Genomic DNA, 18298 nt, shown 5'->3' with positions numbered 1-18298 from the left:
TCATTCATTCTTCAAATTATTAGTAGGTTTTATGTAGGGAAAAGAGTTTTAGGGTCCAATATGTTTGGGAAATGATGCACAAATCAGGCTTATTCAAGATTTTCAGGGCTTTAATGTGCTGAATGTACTGTATATTTCCAAGAGAGGGCTATGATATGAAGTACTTTCTCATATATCTTGCACAATGGAATACTACTCAGCCATGAAAAAGAATGAAGTAATGCCACTTGCACTAACATGGATGGAACTAGAGATTATCACACTAAGTGAAGTCAGTCAGAAAGAGAAAGACAAATACCATATGGTATCATTTATATGCGGAATCTAAAATATGACACAAATGAACTTACTTAACGAAACAGAAACAGACTCACAGACATAGGGAACAGACTTGTGGTTGCCAAGGGGCAGGGTGGTGGGGAGGGATGGATTGGGAGTTTGGGATTAGCAGATGCAAACTATTATATATAGGATGGATAAACAGTAAGGTCCTACTGTATAGCACAGAGAACTATGTTCAATATCCTGTGATAAACCATAGCAGAAAAGAATATAAAAAACTGAATCACTTTGCTGTACTGCAAAAATTAACACAACATTGTAAATCAACTAAACTTCAATTTAAAAAATTAAAAACAATAAAATGTTATGGGGATAGGAAAAATATGAAGTACTTTCTCAACTTATTTCATCATGGATACCTTCTTTCCAAGGAGTATATTGTGGTACAACTGTTTAGCAAGACACATTTTGGCAAACACAGTTAACAAAAATTATAGTATATAAGAAGAGGGGAATGATGGTCTTGATTTTGGTCAGACTCCACTTGGGTTTTGTGATGAAAGTCAGACACCATGATTTCAGAGGGGAGAACTGATGGAAGAGTAATACAGATGATGTCAAATTGCTTTGGGTTTGGAAATAAGTCTTGTCAGAAATGGCTAACAGAGCAGAGGCTCTTTGGCCTGGAAAAGCGAAGACCCAGGAAGGACAAGATAAATGGTCTTAAAATATTTGAAGGTTTGTCATGTAGACCTAGGATTAGTAGACAGGGAAATGAATTTCAGAGAATTATTTAAATAAATCTCCAGTCTTTAAAGTTGTTCCAAAGGTTCCAAATTTCAAAATCGTTCTAAATTTCCAGCCATTTGCCATTCCAACATGGCTGCCTTTGGAAAGACAGGATAGTGTATTTCCAAGGATGCTGGTGCATTATCTGGGATGACCAATCTGAGCAATGGTACTGAGAGGCATTAATATAGGACGAGGATTGGATCAGATGGTCTGCACAGGCCTCACAACACCAAGATTCTATGATTAATGTGTGTCTCTTCTTGCTCCAGCAGTTTTCACTTAGGCAAAATAATGACAGATTTTATTTCCTTACCTAATCCTGATCTTCTATGGGTTAGATTTTTATCATTTGGGTGATCACTTGCATAATCATGATTATTTTTCAAATGTAAAAATAAATTCACAGGGTAATACTCACATTAAAAGTTTTCTTGATCACTTCTGCTTGGATCTTATCAAAAAGATCAAGATCCTTCTCTTCCACCATCTTATCCCGATAAACTCGATTTGATTCGTGCAGATAGAGCTTTACTAGGTCCTGTGTGGATTTTACACATTCCACAGAGGAGAAGAGAATGCCCTTTAAGGAGAATAAACAGCAACAAAAAATAACATGAATAGCAATTTAAAACTACAACAGTTACAATTGATAGAAGCCAGTATGTGACAGGTATTGAACTAGATGTTTTGCCAGAAAAAGCTCATTTAACCATCTATGATGCTACAAAGTAATTTTTACAATAGTCATTTTGTATAATGTGAAGTTTGGGATTCAGATAGACAGGAAGCATGCCCAATGTCATAAGGTAAGTGGCCTTAGTTCAAAACCACACAGTTTTGAAACCAGGTCTGTCTGACCTGAGAGCCTGGAATTTCAACCACTACTTTCCAAATCACCACAGTGAGAGGTGAGGCTGCTTCTCTGCTGTATTTCTCTTCTACAAGTACCACTTTGAAAACTAATCTGGGTGATGATTGCTTATGTAAAATCAGAACGATGACATAGGGCTGGAATGAATATAGCTAACCTTCGCAGGCCAGTAATCCATTTATTCATCTCTAGTAAGTTCTCCTTCCTATATACCTCAGGGATCGTTCCAAATATTTACTCTTCTTTTCAAATTTGTCACCTCTCTGTTACTATTAGCCAGTGTCCTATCCCTCTTTTTCAAGGAAAAATGGAGACCACTGAGATTAGAGCCTCTCGATGACTTCAGATCCTATAACTTCAAGCTCATCGATGCCTTGTTTGCCCTCATTGCTTTCTTTCTTGTCTTACAAGAAAAGGGGTCCTTTAATTGTTCCTCATTACGGACAGAATAATGCTCAGATTCATCCGTGTGGCATAAAGATCTGGACATAATAAGACTACCAATCTGCTTCCTCATCACACTTACCATCACTTCCCATAAAATCTAGATTTCAGTTTCACAAACTGCAAATTATTTTCTAACCCTGAATACTTTTGTGCCTCCATGCCTCCTGCTTTACTTCCTCGGCTCGTCTTTCAAGATCTAGCTCCACTGATCTCTGCTGAAGTATTCCAGGGCATCTCCTCTCCTGTCCAACAACATCCCTCTGATGTGCCCCACATAACCCTTTATATATAAATCTCTATTAATATAGAAGAATTATAAGTTTCTAAAATTACTTTTCTTTGTACAGGTTTGCTTCTTCCAGGTCATGTTGAGTGCCTCTAAATTTTGGAAATAAAGCAATATACTTCCAAATACCCCATGGGTTAAAGAAGGAATCGTAGGGAAAATTAAGAAATATTATGAAACGAATGAAAAAAAATATAACACATAAAAGCCTGCATGATGCAGTGAATGGTACAATTAGAGGTAAATTTATAGCCTTAAGATAAACATTTCCGAAGAGGTGAAAGGCTGACAATTAATGATCTAAGTAGCCATGTCAAGAAGTTAGGAAAACAAGAATAAACTTACCCCAAACCCAGAGTAAGTAGGAAGAAAGAGATTATAAAGAAAAGAGCAAATTTTAATAATGTAAAAAACATATCAAATAGAGATAACCAATAAAGTCAAACACATAATATTGGTATACTTTTCTTTTCTTTTTCCATTTCTTCTGAAAAGACTAGCACAATTGATAACTCCCTGGTAGGGCTGATAGAAGATACAAAGAGAAAAACAGAAAAGACACACATAGCCAGAATAAAAAAGAGAACATATGTCAGATAAAACAGATACTTAAAAGATAACAACAGGATACTATAAACAATTTTGTGCCAATAAATTAGAAATTGATGACACTGACATCTTACAACTGATACATAAAGAAACAGAAAATGTGAATTGTCTAATATGTATTAAAGAAATTGAATTTATAGGGCTTCCCTGGTGGCGCAGTGGTTGAGGGTCTGCCTGCCAATGCGGGGGACGCGGGTTCGTGCCCCGGTCCAGGAGGATTCCGCATGCCGCAGAGTGGCTGGGCCCATGAGCCATGGCCGCTGGGCCTGTGCGTCCGGAGCCTGTGGTCCGCGGCGGAAGAGGCCACAGCAGTGAGAGGCCCAAGTACCGCAAAAAAAAAAAAAAAAAAAAATTGAATTTATAATTTAGTCTTTCACAAAGAAAACTTCAGATGGTTTCATCATTAAATTCTTCTGACATTTAAGAAAGGCATAATACAGTGTTTTAAAAAATCTTCCAGATAGTAGAAAAAGAGGAAACGTTTCCCAATGCATTTTTTATGAGGACTTCATAACCTTAGAATACTAGGAGAAGGAGAAATTATAGGAAAATCTTATTAATATAGGTGCAAATGTTATATAGAAAAAAACAGTGAATGAAATCCAGAAAATAAAATGAGTTCACCATGTAACAACTAAGTTGGGTTGATTACAGGAATGCAAGGTTGATTTAACATTCAAAAATAATCTATGTCATTTATCCCATTTATCCCATTTCCAGAAAAAATGGAGAAAAAAATGGATATAATTATTTCAACAGATATAGAAAAATCATTTAAGTTGCAACAAATACTCATGATAAAAAAAAAAAAACTCTTGGTAAACTATAAACAGAAAGAAATTTTCTTAAACTGGTAAAGAGCATCCACAAAAATCTATAGTAAGCATCATACTTAATGGCCAACTATTAAAAGCTTTCCCCTAAAATTAGGAACGCTGCAAAATGCCACTCTCACCACTTCTCTTCCTTGTACTGGCAGCTGTAGCCAGCACAGTAAGAAAAAGAAATTAGAAGATTTAAGGGTTGGAAAGAAAGAAATTGTTACTATGATTCATTTTTACCAATGACATGATTATATATATAAGTACAAACGTAATATTGAACAAAGACACAAAAGGATATTTACTATATGATTCCATTTATATGAAGTCCCCAAATAGGCCAAAATAACTTATGGTGTTAGAAGTCCAGACAGTAATTAGCTCTGGAAGGAGGAGAAAAGAGTGAATGGAAGAAAGAAAAAGGAGGAGTTCCATGGATGCTGGGAATGTTGTACTTCTTGATCTGAGTTGTGGTTACATAGCTGTGATGACTTTGTGACAACCAAGCTCTATGCTTATGGCCTGTGTGCTTTTCTACTTGGATGCTATACTTCAATAAAAGTTTATTTTAGAAAAAGAGAGAAATCTCATTAGGTCCCTTTGGGCCCATCCACACATACATCTCGGCCCGTCTCCTTCCCGGGTCTCCTAGGTACCAGCCCTGTGCGAGGTGCAGACGGCGGGAAGAAGCCCTGCCGGGAATGCTGACTCCGGGACTGGGTTTTACAGCGAGGGGTACCATCAGCTGATGTGTATAAGCCCTGTTACAGCCGAACACTCAGGCTGACTGACAATTAAGGGCTGAGTCGATGAGAGCACGTCAAGAGCAAACTTTGCACCGTCTTAGTTTTGTGTAGCACTGAGATGGGAACGGTTAACGATATCTGCTACTCAGGGCACTATCAAATTCTGTCCTGATGCCCGATTTCTGGACAGAGTGCGTGAAGTGCAGAGGAGGTCTGAATGATTGAGCCTTAGATCAAGCTGGATGGAGGAAAACAGTGTGTTCTCCAGGCAGCGCCTGTCTCCCCGGGGACAACACCCCCCCCTTATGCTCTTCTGTCAGGCCTTCTTCAGACAAGCAGGCCGGAGGGGGCGGGAGGGGGATGTTGTAGCCACGCTGTGGCCTTGAAACTCGGCTCTGGAGGAGGAGGGTGAGGAGGGGCGGCGCTGGAGGGAGTCAGGGGCTCCGGTAGGGATGCACTTTCCCCCATCTGGGGCAGGGGGCTGACAGCTGGCAGGCTGCAGGGAGGCCAGGCTGGGACACAGAGCCCGGGGGGTGCCACTCAGGCTGCCTGAGTCTGGAAAAGAAACAGACTTAGCCTCCCATGCCAATATCTCCCCTCCCTGGTTCCTCCTTGACTTTGCACGGTTGCCACCAAAACAGGCTGGACTAGAACCCTCCTTCCTGAGGAAGTGTTTGCTACCCCGAATTCCCGGCACAGTAGAGTTGACCCCGTCTAGTTTTTTGATGTGAGGCTTCTGATTACCAGTTATGCTGAATATACTCAAGCTACCTGATTTGTCTGTAGCATGGTTTTGTCATTTCTAAATTGGAAATGATCGGTATGTTACCTGATATGGTTGTTGTGAGGATTAAATTATTAGCTAATAGATGCAGAGGGTGTAGGACTGGCTCAGTAAACACCAGCTTTATTACAGACTGAAGGCGGACTTTTTACAAGGATCCCCCCTGTTCTCAAATTCCCTCCCCCATCTCACTGCTCGCAACCTCTCCTCATCACTGTCCGCTTCCACCTACTTGCTATTCCACTAACATGGTGTGTACTTTTCTACCTCCACGGCCATTCATGCCGTCATCTACCAGCTGGCAACTTCTCCGAGCCTCTGTTAAATTGGGATAATAACGTGTATCCCAAAGGGTTGTCGTGAGTATGAATCTCAGGTCACACAGGTGACAAGGCGCTGTCCAGGCAGGAGCTGGGCTGGCGCTTCATGTGAGGGAGACCGAAGGCCTCTCTCTCCTTTAGTTCTGCCACTATGGGCAGCGTGAATTTGATCAAATGGCTCAACTCCTTTTTGCTCATCTGGAAGATGCACATGGGGATGCCCCCAGCTCATCCTGTCACAGTGAGATTTCAGAGACCGATTGTGTGATAAAAAAAAAAAAAAAAAAAGAAGTCTTTCTCAATTAATACTCAGTAAATGGGAGATAAGGGTGGGAATGCACAAACTTTGCCACCATCCAGGTCTGAGGGCCACGGAGCTGTGGGTTTTACAGGCTTGGAGCTGAGTCTTTCTTGCTGCCTTAACTGTCTTATGCTGTTCTCCTCATAGAAAGAACGGGTGAGAAGGACAGAATGGCGTGGTGGAAAGGGGTTCTGGCCTGGGACCTGAAAGACCTAGGTTCTGTCCTGGCTCCTTCCCTGGCTGGCTGTGTAAGCTCTGCGGGTGTGTTTCCTCATTTGTAGCTGAGTTAACGCTTGGGAGGCACGTGACCCAGGAGAGCTGTCCTGAGCCAGCTTACAGGAGCTCTCAGAGACTCAACCTGGCTGTGGGGCTGTGGTCCACCCTCCAGGTAAGCTTTTTGGGAGCATCACTCTTGGATCTTTGAACTAATAGTAGGTTTCTGCTTCTTTTGACCATGGAACCTGCAGGCTCTATGGCCTCAGAGTCTGGACCTTTGCTAGTCTGAGGTTCCCCAGAGTCCTACCTGCACAGGTAATGTAATTAACCCCAAACACATGTGATCCCCATGGAGGGTCATGCCTCACTCCCTGATCATGCTGATAGTTCCCTACAGATGTGGCCTCTGCTTGGGATAAAAGGCACTTTCCCTCAATAATGGCTCAGAACTATCCTGGAGCGGGGTCTCTCTGAAAAGTGGTTTCTGCAGATTCTCATCCAGGATGGGAGGGCTGTGGACCTATCACAAGAGGATGTGGTACCTGGCCAAGGGGAAGAGGGGGCCGGGTTTGCTGCATTGCCCTCTGGAGGTTTTGGTAGTGAAGGGGCAAGCAACTGGAAGCACCAGGCAGACACAGGCCACCACTATTCAGATGAGCAGCTGGAAGGATCTGAAATGGCTTTGATCTGGAAAATAACCTGGAAGTTTTAGGACTGACGCATCCCAGTGGCTGGCGGATGGTGTCTTCGGAATAGTATAACATGGCTTTAGGAAAACTATCCTGCATGGTTTAGGGGATGTTATTTTTCATCCCAAGAATGATGGGTGTACCACCAGGGCCTGCAAAATAGTTTTCTCACTTCTGTGTCACTTTCTTTTCTAGGCATGTTAGAACCATTAGATGACATTATCTCCAAAATGCTGAACCTTCTCCAGCCCGAAGGAACCAACTCAGAAATAAATACACTCTGCTTACCAAGAAGTAATTTAATGGGCAAAGAGAATTCTATTATGTTGAATAGACCCTCACGGACCCCACAGCACTCTGTTTACTTGTACATTCGTCACTCCATATGAACTGTGCCTTTGCCTGAGAGTTTGGCAAAGAATGGAGGGGACAGGATCATGGCTAAGCCTCCTAGTGTGTCTTGGAGCCGATGGACTCACCTGGAAAATGTTGGCCAAGTCCCTGAGGTTGAAGATGTAATGGAATCTGATTGCTGTGGGGAGGAACGTGGTGGCGATCTTCTGGTGGAAGGTAAGGGCCAGACGGATCAGCTGGGGGACGCATTTCTGCAGTGGTGCCGGGAAGTCCCCAAGCTTCAGGTGCTGAGTCAGGATGGTGCAGTAGATGGAGGACAGGGCGTCTGCTCCCGGGAAGGAGAGGGCGAACACACTGAAGTGACGCTGGATAGAGGAGCAGAGGCACATGGAAGAGGCCACGAGTTAGACATCCGTGGTCACAGGACAGAAATCACCTCTTCAGGATTTGGAGAAGATGGTGAAGAATTCTTAGAAGGGCTTTGAATTCTACATTCTGGCCACATTTCTCACATTAAACCCAAACTTAGGTTGAACCTAAAATGATTAATGGGTTTTGGACTTCTGGTCAAAGATGTCAGCATGGCGTAGCAGGAAGGGAATGGAACTTGGACTCTGGGAATCTGAGTCCAAATCTAAATGTGATCCTGAGAATGCACATGACCTTGGGAGGGTCATTCACCTATCTGAAGTTCTCTCAACCTGAAGACCAAGTTGAATTAGATGAACCCTGATTCCTTCTGGCTCAAAAAGCTTCAGAACTCTGAGTCTAGGGGTTTTTCTGTCTCCCTGGAAATGCAAATCAGCATCCTGTATGATTTACCACTTGAAGAGGCTGGACAGGGGAGGGGCCAATTATCACACATAGTCCAGTGACATCAGCCTGGAAGGTGGTGTTTAGGACCCCAGGGTCACAGTTCCTCCTGTACCTGAAGCCGTGGGTTGATGGTGAAGCTGCCCGCAGTGGGGTTCATACAGGAAATGTACTGGACATTCATGACCTCCTTTAGGGACAGTTTGTTTCGATCATACCTGGAACAGTCAGAAACCATGGACGAGAGTTGAGTGAGGACAGAGGCAAGTAAGTGTGCTGTCAAGGTGAGCTGGGATGTGCCTGGTCATTCATGTGTTTGGGGGTAAAAAGCAGTCTAGATACATTGGTAGAAACTGAGAAGAGACAAGAGCTTAGGACAAATTCCTAAGGGATACAACATCTATAGAAGTAGCGCCGGAAGAAGAGACCACAAAGATGGTCAAAGAGGTAGGAGGAAATCAAGGGTGTGTAGTATCCAGAAAGCAAAGGGACCCAGTATTTCCAACAGGACAGAGCAGTCAACCACATCAAGTGCTGCAGAGAAGATAAGAAACATGGTGACCCAACGGGGTCTGCTGGATTTCACTACAAAGATACAGTTAGTCGAGCAGGAACAGTTCAATAAAGTGGAGGAAATAGAGGCCTAATCATAGTGGACAGAGGAGTGAGCGGGAGACGAGGAGGTGGAGACAGAGGGGAGAATCTGGTTATGCAGAGACACAGAGCAGTAATTAGAAAATGATTTTTTAACACTGTAGGATAAATTTGTGCAGGTTTAGACACTGATATGAAGGAGCCCATCGGGAGATAGGGGAACTAGTAGGTGAAGTGAGATTTCGAGAGATGGAGAGAGTAGACTCAAGATGCTGGGGGGTGGTTGAGCCTCAGGGAAAATGTAATAAGGGGAGGGAGAAAAAGATGCACAGGGATGGAAGTAAGTTGTATGGGTGTGGAAGCTAGAAATGGAGATGGCAGGAGTGACCATCAGCTGAGGTCGGGTGGGAAGTTTGAGGGGAGAGGAGAAGGCATGAAATAGGCATTTTGGAGGGTGGAAATGTAAACATATGAACGCAATACAGTAGAATTTCCAGGAAGTTTCTACTTCCCATTGAAGGTTTGTGACCGTGAACCTAAAGTAAAACTATTCAATAAGCAGCCTGATCTTTTCCAGGAGACTTCAGCTGCTCGAATACTGGTGTGGAGACTGTGGATGGTGGTCCATGGCACGCGTCCAACAAAGGCCTTAGGAATGAATGAAAGGCAAGTCGGGTGACTGTCGTCATGACTGTAATTCCTCTCTCTGAACTCCCTCTTGGTCCTCCCTGCTCCTTCTCAGCAGCAGTAGATTCAGTGTGAGGTAGAAGATGAGCCAGAGTTATCTCAAATCACTGACTTGCTTTTTTCTTTCTGGCAAGTTTAGACCTTTTGCCATTAAAAACTATTCTGTTGCAGGAGATAACATCAGAGCCTGTGAGATGCTCTGAAAAGACAAAGGCTATTAAGACTCGCAAACACACGTGCACTATAAGAATGTTAGCTGTTCACAGCGAAGGCCCTGCTCACTGCGATAGGACCACAGGGGGAGGGGGGACGGGGGGGAGGGGGACTGGTTAATTCTGCTTTGGGAGCTTGAAGAAGGCAGCTTTAGAGATGAATATTGAGGAAAAACGTAGACATTTTTCTTTAAATGAGAGCTCAGTACCTTCTCTGACCAACCTCTTCCGGTCGGTCTCAATTTCCTGTTGGAAGGAAGAGCACTCAGGAAACAGAATCCCATGAGGGACTCAGTTTGCTGTGGCAATTCTCATCTGGCGCTAGAGCTGAGCTGAGGTCTGCAGCTCCAACAACAGGACAGCGATTGGCCTTGGACCTGTTCCCCACCCGGCCGAGTCCCTTTATGTGTGCTCTTACCAGTGGCCGTAATCCAGGTGCTGCCTGATGATGGTGTGGGGCTGTGCAGTCCCGTAGGCGTCCACCTCAGGCATGTTCATGTCATCTATGAAATAGATAAGCTTCTTGTTGCCTGTGGGGCCATAATTTCTGCCCGCTTTCTTCTCCAGAGGCTTCTCCAGGACAGCTGAGAAGAGAGCCAATGAGTGAGGGAAGGAGGTTCAAAGCTCAGATGCCAGTACTAAGACAGTCCAATGTCAAGGACAAGCCATGGTGTAGCGTGCAAACAAGAGCTGCTCCCAGCAGCAGGCAGTTCTACAGGACCAGAGGGAAGGAGGCCGATGACCAGGCAGGAGTGGTGACAGCAGTGCCCAGGCTTCGAACATCTGACTGCGCACTGTGTTAGGGTGTTTTTTGCTTGGCCTCACTGTGCAGCCTGCGGGATCTTAGTTCCCCGACCAAGGAAGGAACCCGTGCCCCCTATGTTGGAAGCATGGAGTCTTAACCACTGGACTGCCAGGGAAGTCCCTCTGTTAGGTTTTTACAGACATTTATGGTCTCACTGAATCCTTACAACACTGCTACAAGATTAGTACCATCACCCCTTTTATAGGTGACAGAACTGAGACTCAGAAGAATGAATTAACTCTTCTAAGGTAGAGCCAGGATACAGATCCAAACCAGTTAAACTTCAAAGCCCATGTCCCTTCTACCACACTTGCGGTCCACTTTCTTTGTTTGTAGACTAGAAACAGAAGTCCCAAGGCCTAGTACTCTACCCCCAAGGAAATCTGCAGATCCTGGGTATCTCCAGATCCTGGGTAGACCTGCCCTCTCTACCTAAGACAGCAGGGGAGCAGCCCATCCCAGGGCTGGGAGGAGGCTCCTTCCACCCCTGCTATAAGAGAGGAAACACCGGATATTCTGTCAACAGTATTCTCAGAGAGTTCACCTGCTGGGGTTCCCTGAGGGAAAGCAGAAACAAGAGCCCCAGAGAATTTCCCAGAAGCTTCCAGTATCATGAACAGCGCCCCTCTGCCTTCAGGTATCAGATCATCTTCAGTGCCTTTCTGGAAACCAAGTACAGACTCTCTCCTGGAGCTGCTTCTTCAATTACCCAGCCAGAGGGAAGCAATCAAAGAGTACGGTTTTCCAGCCTGACAGGACTTGTTTAGAGCAAATTTAAGTAATAGGCTGGAGATACATGTATTTTTTTTCAATAAAGCAATTAAATATTTATGTATTGCAAGAACCAATACTATTACCGCTGGAGGCTCTAAGAACCATCTGATTCCTTTTCTTGAAAAACAAGTTTGTAAACAAGGAGGAGGTGTCAACAGACATGTGAAGGTGACAGATAGAAAGACAAGTTCCTTCAAGAAGCTTGAATATTCCAATTTTCTGGTCCTGAGTTAAATTAAGTGTTCCAAATATGAATTAAATTTAAATTTAATTAGCATGCAATTAACATACACTATCAACCAATTAATCACCCAACACCCTCTTCCCCCGCTTAAGATATAACAACTATATATGAGATCTGTCAAAATGAAATATAATTAATGGGCTGTCAAGGACATGCCTTTGAGAACAGTTCTTCTAATAGGAAATTCTCTCCTTAGGAAGACTTGTTTCTCCTCCTCCCAAAGCAATGATATTCAAATCAACGCCTGGAATTAAGCAGACCCTGTAATTTGGGTTGATTACACTTTTTACGCTTCTCAAGGATTGTTGAGGAGAAAAGCACATCAGCTAACAAGAACTGGGCTTGGAATGCACGGGATTATCTCAAACGGATGATGTCAAGTACTCCAGAGAAAGAGAGGCCTCCCTAGGAAAGGCACACACATGCTGGATCCCTTCCTGGCCGAGCTCTGTCCCAAGTCCCATCTAGAATGGAATGGTAGTGAGTTCTTTTGCTTCCAGGTAGAACTGGAGGAGCAAAAGTGGGTTTACATTTCAGCAAAAATGTTGATGTTGAAGGCACTAAACAAATGAGACATATCAAAAAATGTGACCCTCCCACCAACTTTCCAGGTTCTGCACTGTTGCACACAAGGCCGTACCCAGCCCTGGAGCTCACCTGTGCGTCTTACTGTACTTCTCCATCGGGAACGGCTGGGCGGTCAGCCTGTGGCCACGTGGAGGAGCAGCAGCTGCCCCGTGTTTTGATTCACACCATCCCTCCTGCACCGTTTCACCACCATTGTGCATTGAAGAGCTGCTTCATTTTCAAAGTGGGTTCCTGTTTGTTACCTCATTTCACTGTCTCCACTGCTACCATCCTTGTCTGAGGCTCTCACCTGGTGACTGTGACATCCCCCCAAATGGTCTTGCTGCTTTTGCCCTAGATCCTTACGCTATATTCTCAAGACAGCAGACAGGGGTATTCTTGTAAGATGTAAATCAGACTGTGCCAGTCCCCTGGTTAAAACCCTCGGGTGGTGCCCCATCTCACTTGGAGCAAAAGCCAGTCTGGTTACTTGGGGAACCACGCATCTCGTTTTTCTCTGCCACTGCTCCTCTCTTCACTCCCTCTGCTCCAGCCATCCTGCTTCTGACTCACTCGTCACTCACGGCCTCGGGGCCTTTGCTCTGGCTGCTTCCTGTCTGCAGTCCTCTTCTCCCAAATGCCAGAAGTTTGCTCCCTCACTCCCATTGTGCGTTTATTTACTCAAATGCCATCTTCTCAGCAAGCCCTTTCCTGGCACTCAGGCCCAAATTAAAACCCCACCTCCTATTCCCTGCCCCTGCTTCATTTTTCTCCATAACACTTATTACCACTTAATATCCTCTATGTCTTTCTTATTCATCTTGTTTATTTATCTCCCTTCCTCCACATTATAAACTCCACAAGGCCAGGATTCTTTCTCTGTTCGGCTCACTGTCATAACCCCAGCACCTAGAATACTATTTAGCACAAAGGAGGGTATTCAAAAATTTATTAAAGAATGAATGAATGAATGACTTTTATTATGGTAACAAACTCCATGAATAGACAAAGAAAGACTTATCATCCCCTCTTTGTAACTAAGGAAACAGAGGCTAAGGCAGGCTAAATGCTGTGCTGGAATTAGAACCCAGGGCTGTTGATACTCATTTCAGTGCTTCTTTCATATCACTGGGGAAGAGAGGGCTTGTGAACCACTATGTCCCAACCCTTCTCCAGGGCTTCCTTGACCACTGCAGTCCCACGATTCCTCCAGTCTCTGAGCACCAGAGCCGTGCATTCATTCACTCACAGGGCATCACTAGGGACCTGGCTTTGTGTGGAGGACTGGATGTGCACCATATCACTGACCCCTCAGAGCATCCCTAGCATGCATTGTCATCACCTTTAAAAACTTCTTTCAACAAATGAGAAAATTGAGCTTTAGGGAAGTAAAAGGACTTTATCCAAGGTCATGCAGCTACTGAGGGCAAAGCCAGGATTCTAACCCAGGTCTGTCTGACTATGGCATCTTATGTAACCACCACAGCAAAGTACTTCTTAAACTTTACTACGACCTGGCTTCCACCCTTCAGAAATCCCAGGTTTAGTTAACTCATTGCCTGACCATGTTTTTGACGGAGATCATTAATAATTAACTGTGTCTTACTTTGAACTGACATGATTTGTGTATCTGTGTTTGAACAATTTTCCTTTCATATTATCCAATTTTTCACATTAAGATGTTTCGGTTATATTGTAAGGGCTTTTCATTTATTCTTTCAAAAAATAACATACTTTGTATGATTATAAAATAATACATATTCATTATATAAAAATTGAAAAGCACAGAAAATCATAAAGATGAAAATGAAAATTGCCCATAATTCTATCACCTATAGCAGTAAGCATTACTTTCAATATTTTGGTGTATTTCATTCTAGTCTATTTGCTCTGTTAGATTTTTTCCTTTACAAAAGTGGAATTATACGGTATATTCTGCCTGTATATGTTTTTTTCACTTCTCATATTTTAAACCTCTTTATATGATAATACCTAACCTCCCAAAACACGATTTTTAATTGCTGCTTTGTGTTCTATAATTTGGAGGTGCCAAAATTTATGGAATGGTTTCCCTACAGTATGAAACATGTTGTTTTCAATTTCCTTATACTTTGAAACCCCCTCCCCCCATTCCAAGTAGAGTGTCTTGCCCACTAGGTGGTCTTTGATGATTTAATTTTGTGTCATCTCCTTTTTGGAAGATATTCAGGCAAGTGGTGAGAGTTGTCTATCTGTGATAACGTAATGCTCCTTTGAAGTCGAGAGTTTGATCAGATCTTTTTTAAGGTCCTGTCCAACCTTAAACTTTTAATGAATAGGTGATGCAGATCTGTTTTACAGAAGGACTCAGACCCCGGAGCTCCTATCTAATTAGCGTAATTACGCACTCACATATTTGTTGAACTAATACTTCAAATCGCAGTTGGATGGCAGAATTCAGGACAGTGACGAGCATCGTTTTGGCTCACTCGCTTCACACTGCAAATATATGCCCAGTGATGCTGTGACCCAGTTCTTTACCTCTCCTTTTCCCTTTCTAAACTGTCCTGTCTATGGGTCATTGCAAATTATTTTAGTTTTAAAAATTCCTTATATTTTCAAAATGAATGAGAAAAGGCTTAAGTTATTTCAACAGACATAAAATAGACCAATTAAAATAAAGGCTAAAAAGGGATTCCAAAACAATATAGGAGAAACTTATTTGTACCAGTAATCAGGGATGACATAGTTACTGTAACCAAATAAAAATGGTCACATTGTTCTTTAAGAACTGCCTCCTTGAAAGCTCAGAAGTAAATCTGTGTTAATTACAGTAACCATGTCACCCCAGATCACTGGTATAAACCCATCTCTACTTTTGTATGAAAAAACTTTTCAGGCACTCAATTCTAAAAGGCATATATCGTGGAAACTTACAAAAGGTGTATCATGCTGCAAAATGGGCATGGAGATATTAAAAAAAACCCCTGAAAATTATCTTTTATTGTCCTAACTTTCAATCAACACCAAAGGGTGGATCATTAAATGGTACCTCAGCAAAGGGAAAGAAAGCAGTGCAACTGCGTCTGTGGCATTTAGAGCAGCCTCTGCCTCTCTCAGCCAAGGTGTCAGTGTTATTAATCTGTGATTTGTGCAGCTGCTGGTGAATGATCAAGTGAAGTCTGAGAGTTTCAATGACCACGTGAAGGCCCTATTTTATTTATTGTCAAAGGCGGAGACGTCCGTGTGCTCCAGATATCAGAGGAACGGAAGCAAAGTTGGCATTCTATTATGGAAATTTAGATGCATGACTTACTGTCTTATCAAAGTGGATGGACACTGTAGCTCAGTGAAATAAGACAGCCTGGCTATTAACTCACTGTGTGACTTTGAGGGAAGTCCCTTAACACCTCTAAAGCCTCATTTTCTCATCTTGTAAAAATAAAGATCATCAGATCCGTGATGGACACCATTTCCTACTTCCTTCTCCTTAGTCACTTTCCAGCTGGGGCGGCCACGTGACACAGTTCTGAACAGTAACACACACACATAAGTCAGTGGGGTTCCTGGAGAGCTATCATTTCCTGACATGGGCACTAACTCTTCCCTTTATCTTTTTTTTTTCCATTTGGAATGCAGATGTGATGGCCGGAGCAGCAGCCATTCTGCTACCCTGAGGTACCATCTAAGAGACTAATAGTTACTATAGCCTCAATATCATTGAACCATTGATTCAGCATTAGCAACTGCCTACCTCAAGACTTCTTGTTGCATGAAAAAAGAATCTCTGTTTATGTCACTATCATCAGATTTTCTGCAGCTTGCAGTCAAAAGCATTACTGATAATACAGTGGTTTGGCAGAGTATAAACTTCAAATAAAGCAAGTGCTATCCGCACTGGTGAGCAATGTGAATGCCTTGAAACACAACCCGCATTTGCATTTAAAGGAATTTTGAATCTGAGTTTAGAAAAGTACTCAATGGAGACCCCAGAGCTGGATGCAATAAGAGTGGAGAGATGCAGGGAGTATCAAGCAGCTGCCTTCTCTATAAAAGAACATCTGATTTTGAGAAAAATGGCATTCAATGGACTAGCAGGGTGTGTGAACTGCAAAACATCCCCCTGGAGACCTCAGTGAATTGACATGCTGGGGTGAAGTTACTGCCCATTTGAAAGCTGGAACATTTTTTCCAAAAACATTATTTTTGTTTTAGCATAGTTTATGTTAAATGTCTTTTTCAAGCAAAAGGGGTTTGCTTGTGTTCCTTTTTGTGTTCCTGGCAGTTGGGGCTTAGAGATTATTGCATAATATTTATAGATTTTTAAATTTGAGAAGGATTTTAATATTGTTAGAATAACAGCTTCCATTTACTGAGCACTTATTGTATGCTAGGAATCATTTTGAGTGTTTTACATATTTTATCTTGCTATTCAGGAATGAAAAGAATGAACTGTTGCACCCTCAACAACATGGATAAATCTCAAAATCATGCTGAGTGAAAGGACCCAGACAAAAAAGAGGGCCTATTGTATGATGATTACATTGTAAAATTATATAAAATTGTATACATTGTATAAAATTCTAGAAAATGCAAACTAACCTATTGTGACAGAAACAGACCAGTGGTTGCCTTAGGCACAGGACAGGGTGGGGGGGGGGTTGGGAGGGAGGGAGGGATTACTAAGGGAGGTGAGGGACTCACGGAGGTGATGGATGTATTCATTATTTCGATTGTAGTGATGGTTTCATGATGGGTAAATATTTCAAAATGCATCAGATTGTATACTTTAATGTGTGCCATGTATTGTATGTCAATTATAACTCAAAAAATGTTTTTTAAAAAGGAAAATGTTGGGGCTTCCCTGGTGGCGCAGTGGTTGAGAGTCCGCCTGCTAATGCAGGGGACGTGGGTTCGTGCCCTGGTCCGGGAAGATCCCACATGCCGCGGAGTGGCTGGGCCCGTGAGCCATGGTCGCTGGGCCTGCGCGTCTGGAGCCTGTGCTCCGCAATGGGAAAGGCCACAACAGTGAGAGGCCCGCATACCGCAAAAAAAAAAAAAAAAGGAAAATGTTAAAAAATTATCCTGCCTTTTAGTAGGAAAATGGATAAAAGAGCTGTGATTTATTCACACAAGGGAATTCTATGCGGCAGTGAAAAACCAATGAAAACGTTCTGTATGCATTAAAACAGACAGTGATGAAAAAAGCAAGTTACCAAAGAAGTTACAGTATGATACATATTTAAAATTTAAATACACAACAGCATGGTGTATTTTATGGGTACATATATGTATCAAAAGTGTAAATTTGGAGTAATGCACATCAACTCTAGTGGTCCTAGTCCGGTTAATGAGAGGCCATACAGAGGAAGGGATGGGGGTGGTATGTTGGCTGTACTTAAAATGCTAAGATCCATAGCAAAATGACAAAATGTTAACATCTGTGAAATCTGGGTTGTGCGTACATGGGCATCTGTTACACTATTTTCTGTACTTTTCTGCATGCTTGAAATATTTCATAATTTTTAAAAAGTTTAAGTCATTCTCCATCCCACTCTTAGCATCCAGCTCCCCTTGCCAGGGGCAACTGCTGTTTCTTGTGTGTCCTCCTGGAGATATTCTTAGTACATACAAGCATAGATGTATGACTCTGTGTGTGTGTGTGTGTGTGTGTGTGTGTGTGTGTGTGTGTGTATATGTATATATATATATGCAAATTTTTATCTATCTCTTTTTAAACAAGATATACTTTGGAGCATACTATATACACTGTTCTGTATCTTGCTTTTCTCACTCAATAAAGAGCATGGAAATGGTTCCAACTCAATTCATACAGACTTTCCTCATTCTTTGTAACAATGCTTAGCATTCCATCATATGGATAATTAGGCTATTTCCCATCTTTTACATTACAGACACATTATAAACACACCTTTTGCACATCTGTCTGGGTATACTATCTGGCCTTTAAAGCAGACTACACCACATCACATTGAATCTTCTCTTAATTCCAAGGGTCTTAAGTACAAACAGCAATGAAAATGTTGGGCTTCAAAAGAGTGATGGGCTCCTGACGTGGGTGGGACAGTTTGCCAACTTTCTAAT

At 42.6% G+C, this 18298-nt stretch overlaps 1 protein-coding gene across 1 annotated transcript in view; it reads right to left on the bottom strand.

Moving 5' to 3' along the window:
* DNAH9 (dynein axonemal heavy chain 9) overlaps nt 1-18298 on the bottom strand; it is a 299063-nt gene that overhangs the window by 124726 nt on the left and 156039 nt on the right. The window contains exons 39-42 of the mRNA XM_030861390.2: nt 10243-10408; nt 8447-8549; nt 7644-7883; nt 1493-1654 (exon numbers count right to left, since the gene is read on the bottom strand). Of these exons, the coding sequence (XP_030717250.2) occupies nt 1493-1654; nt 7644-7883; nt 8447-8549; nt 10243-10408 (671 nt within the window). The remainder of the gene's footprint in view (nt 1-1492; nt 1655-7643; nt 7884-8446; nt 8550-10242; nt 10409-18298) is intronic.

Source organism: Globicephala melas, chromosome 20 (assembly GCF_963455315.2).
Source record: "Globicephala melas chromosome 20, mGloMel1.2, whole genome shotgun sequence".
Taxonomy (NCBI): Eukaryota; Metazoa; Chordata; class Mammalia; order Artiodactyla; family Delphinidae; genus Globicephala; species Globicephala melas.
Note: the sequence above shows the minus strand (reverse complement) of the source record. Positions and strands in the feature narration are given on the sequence as shown.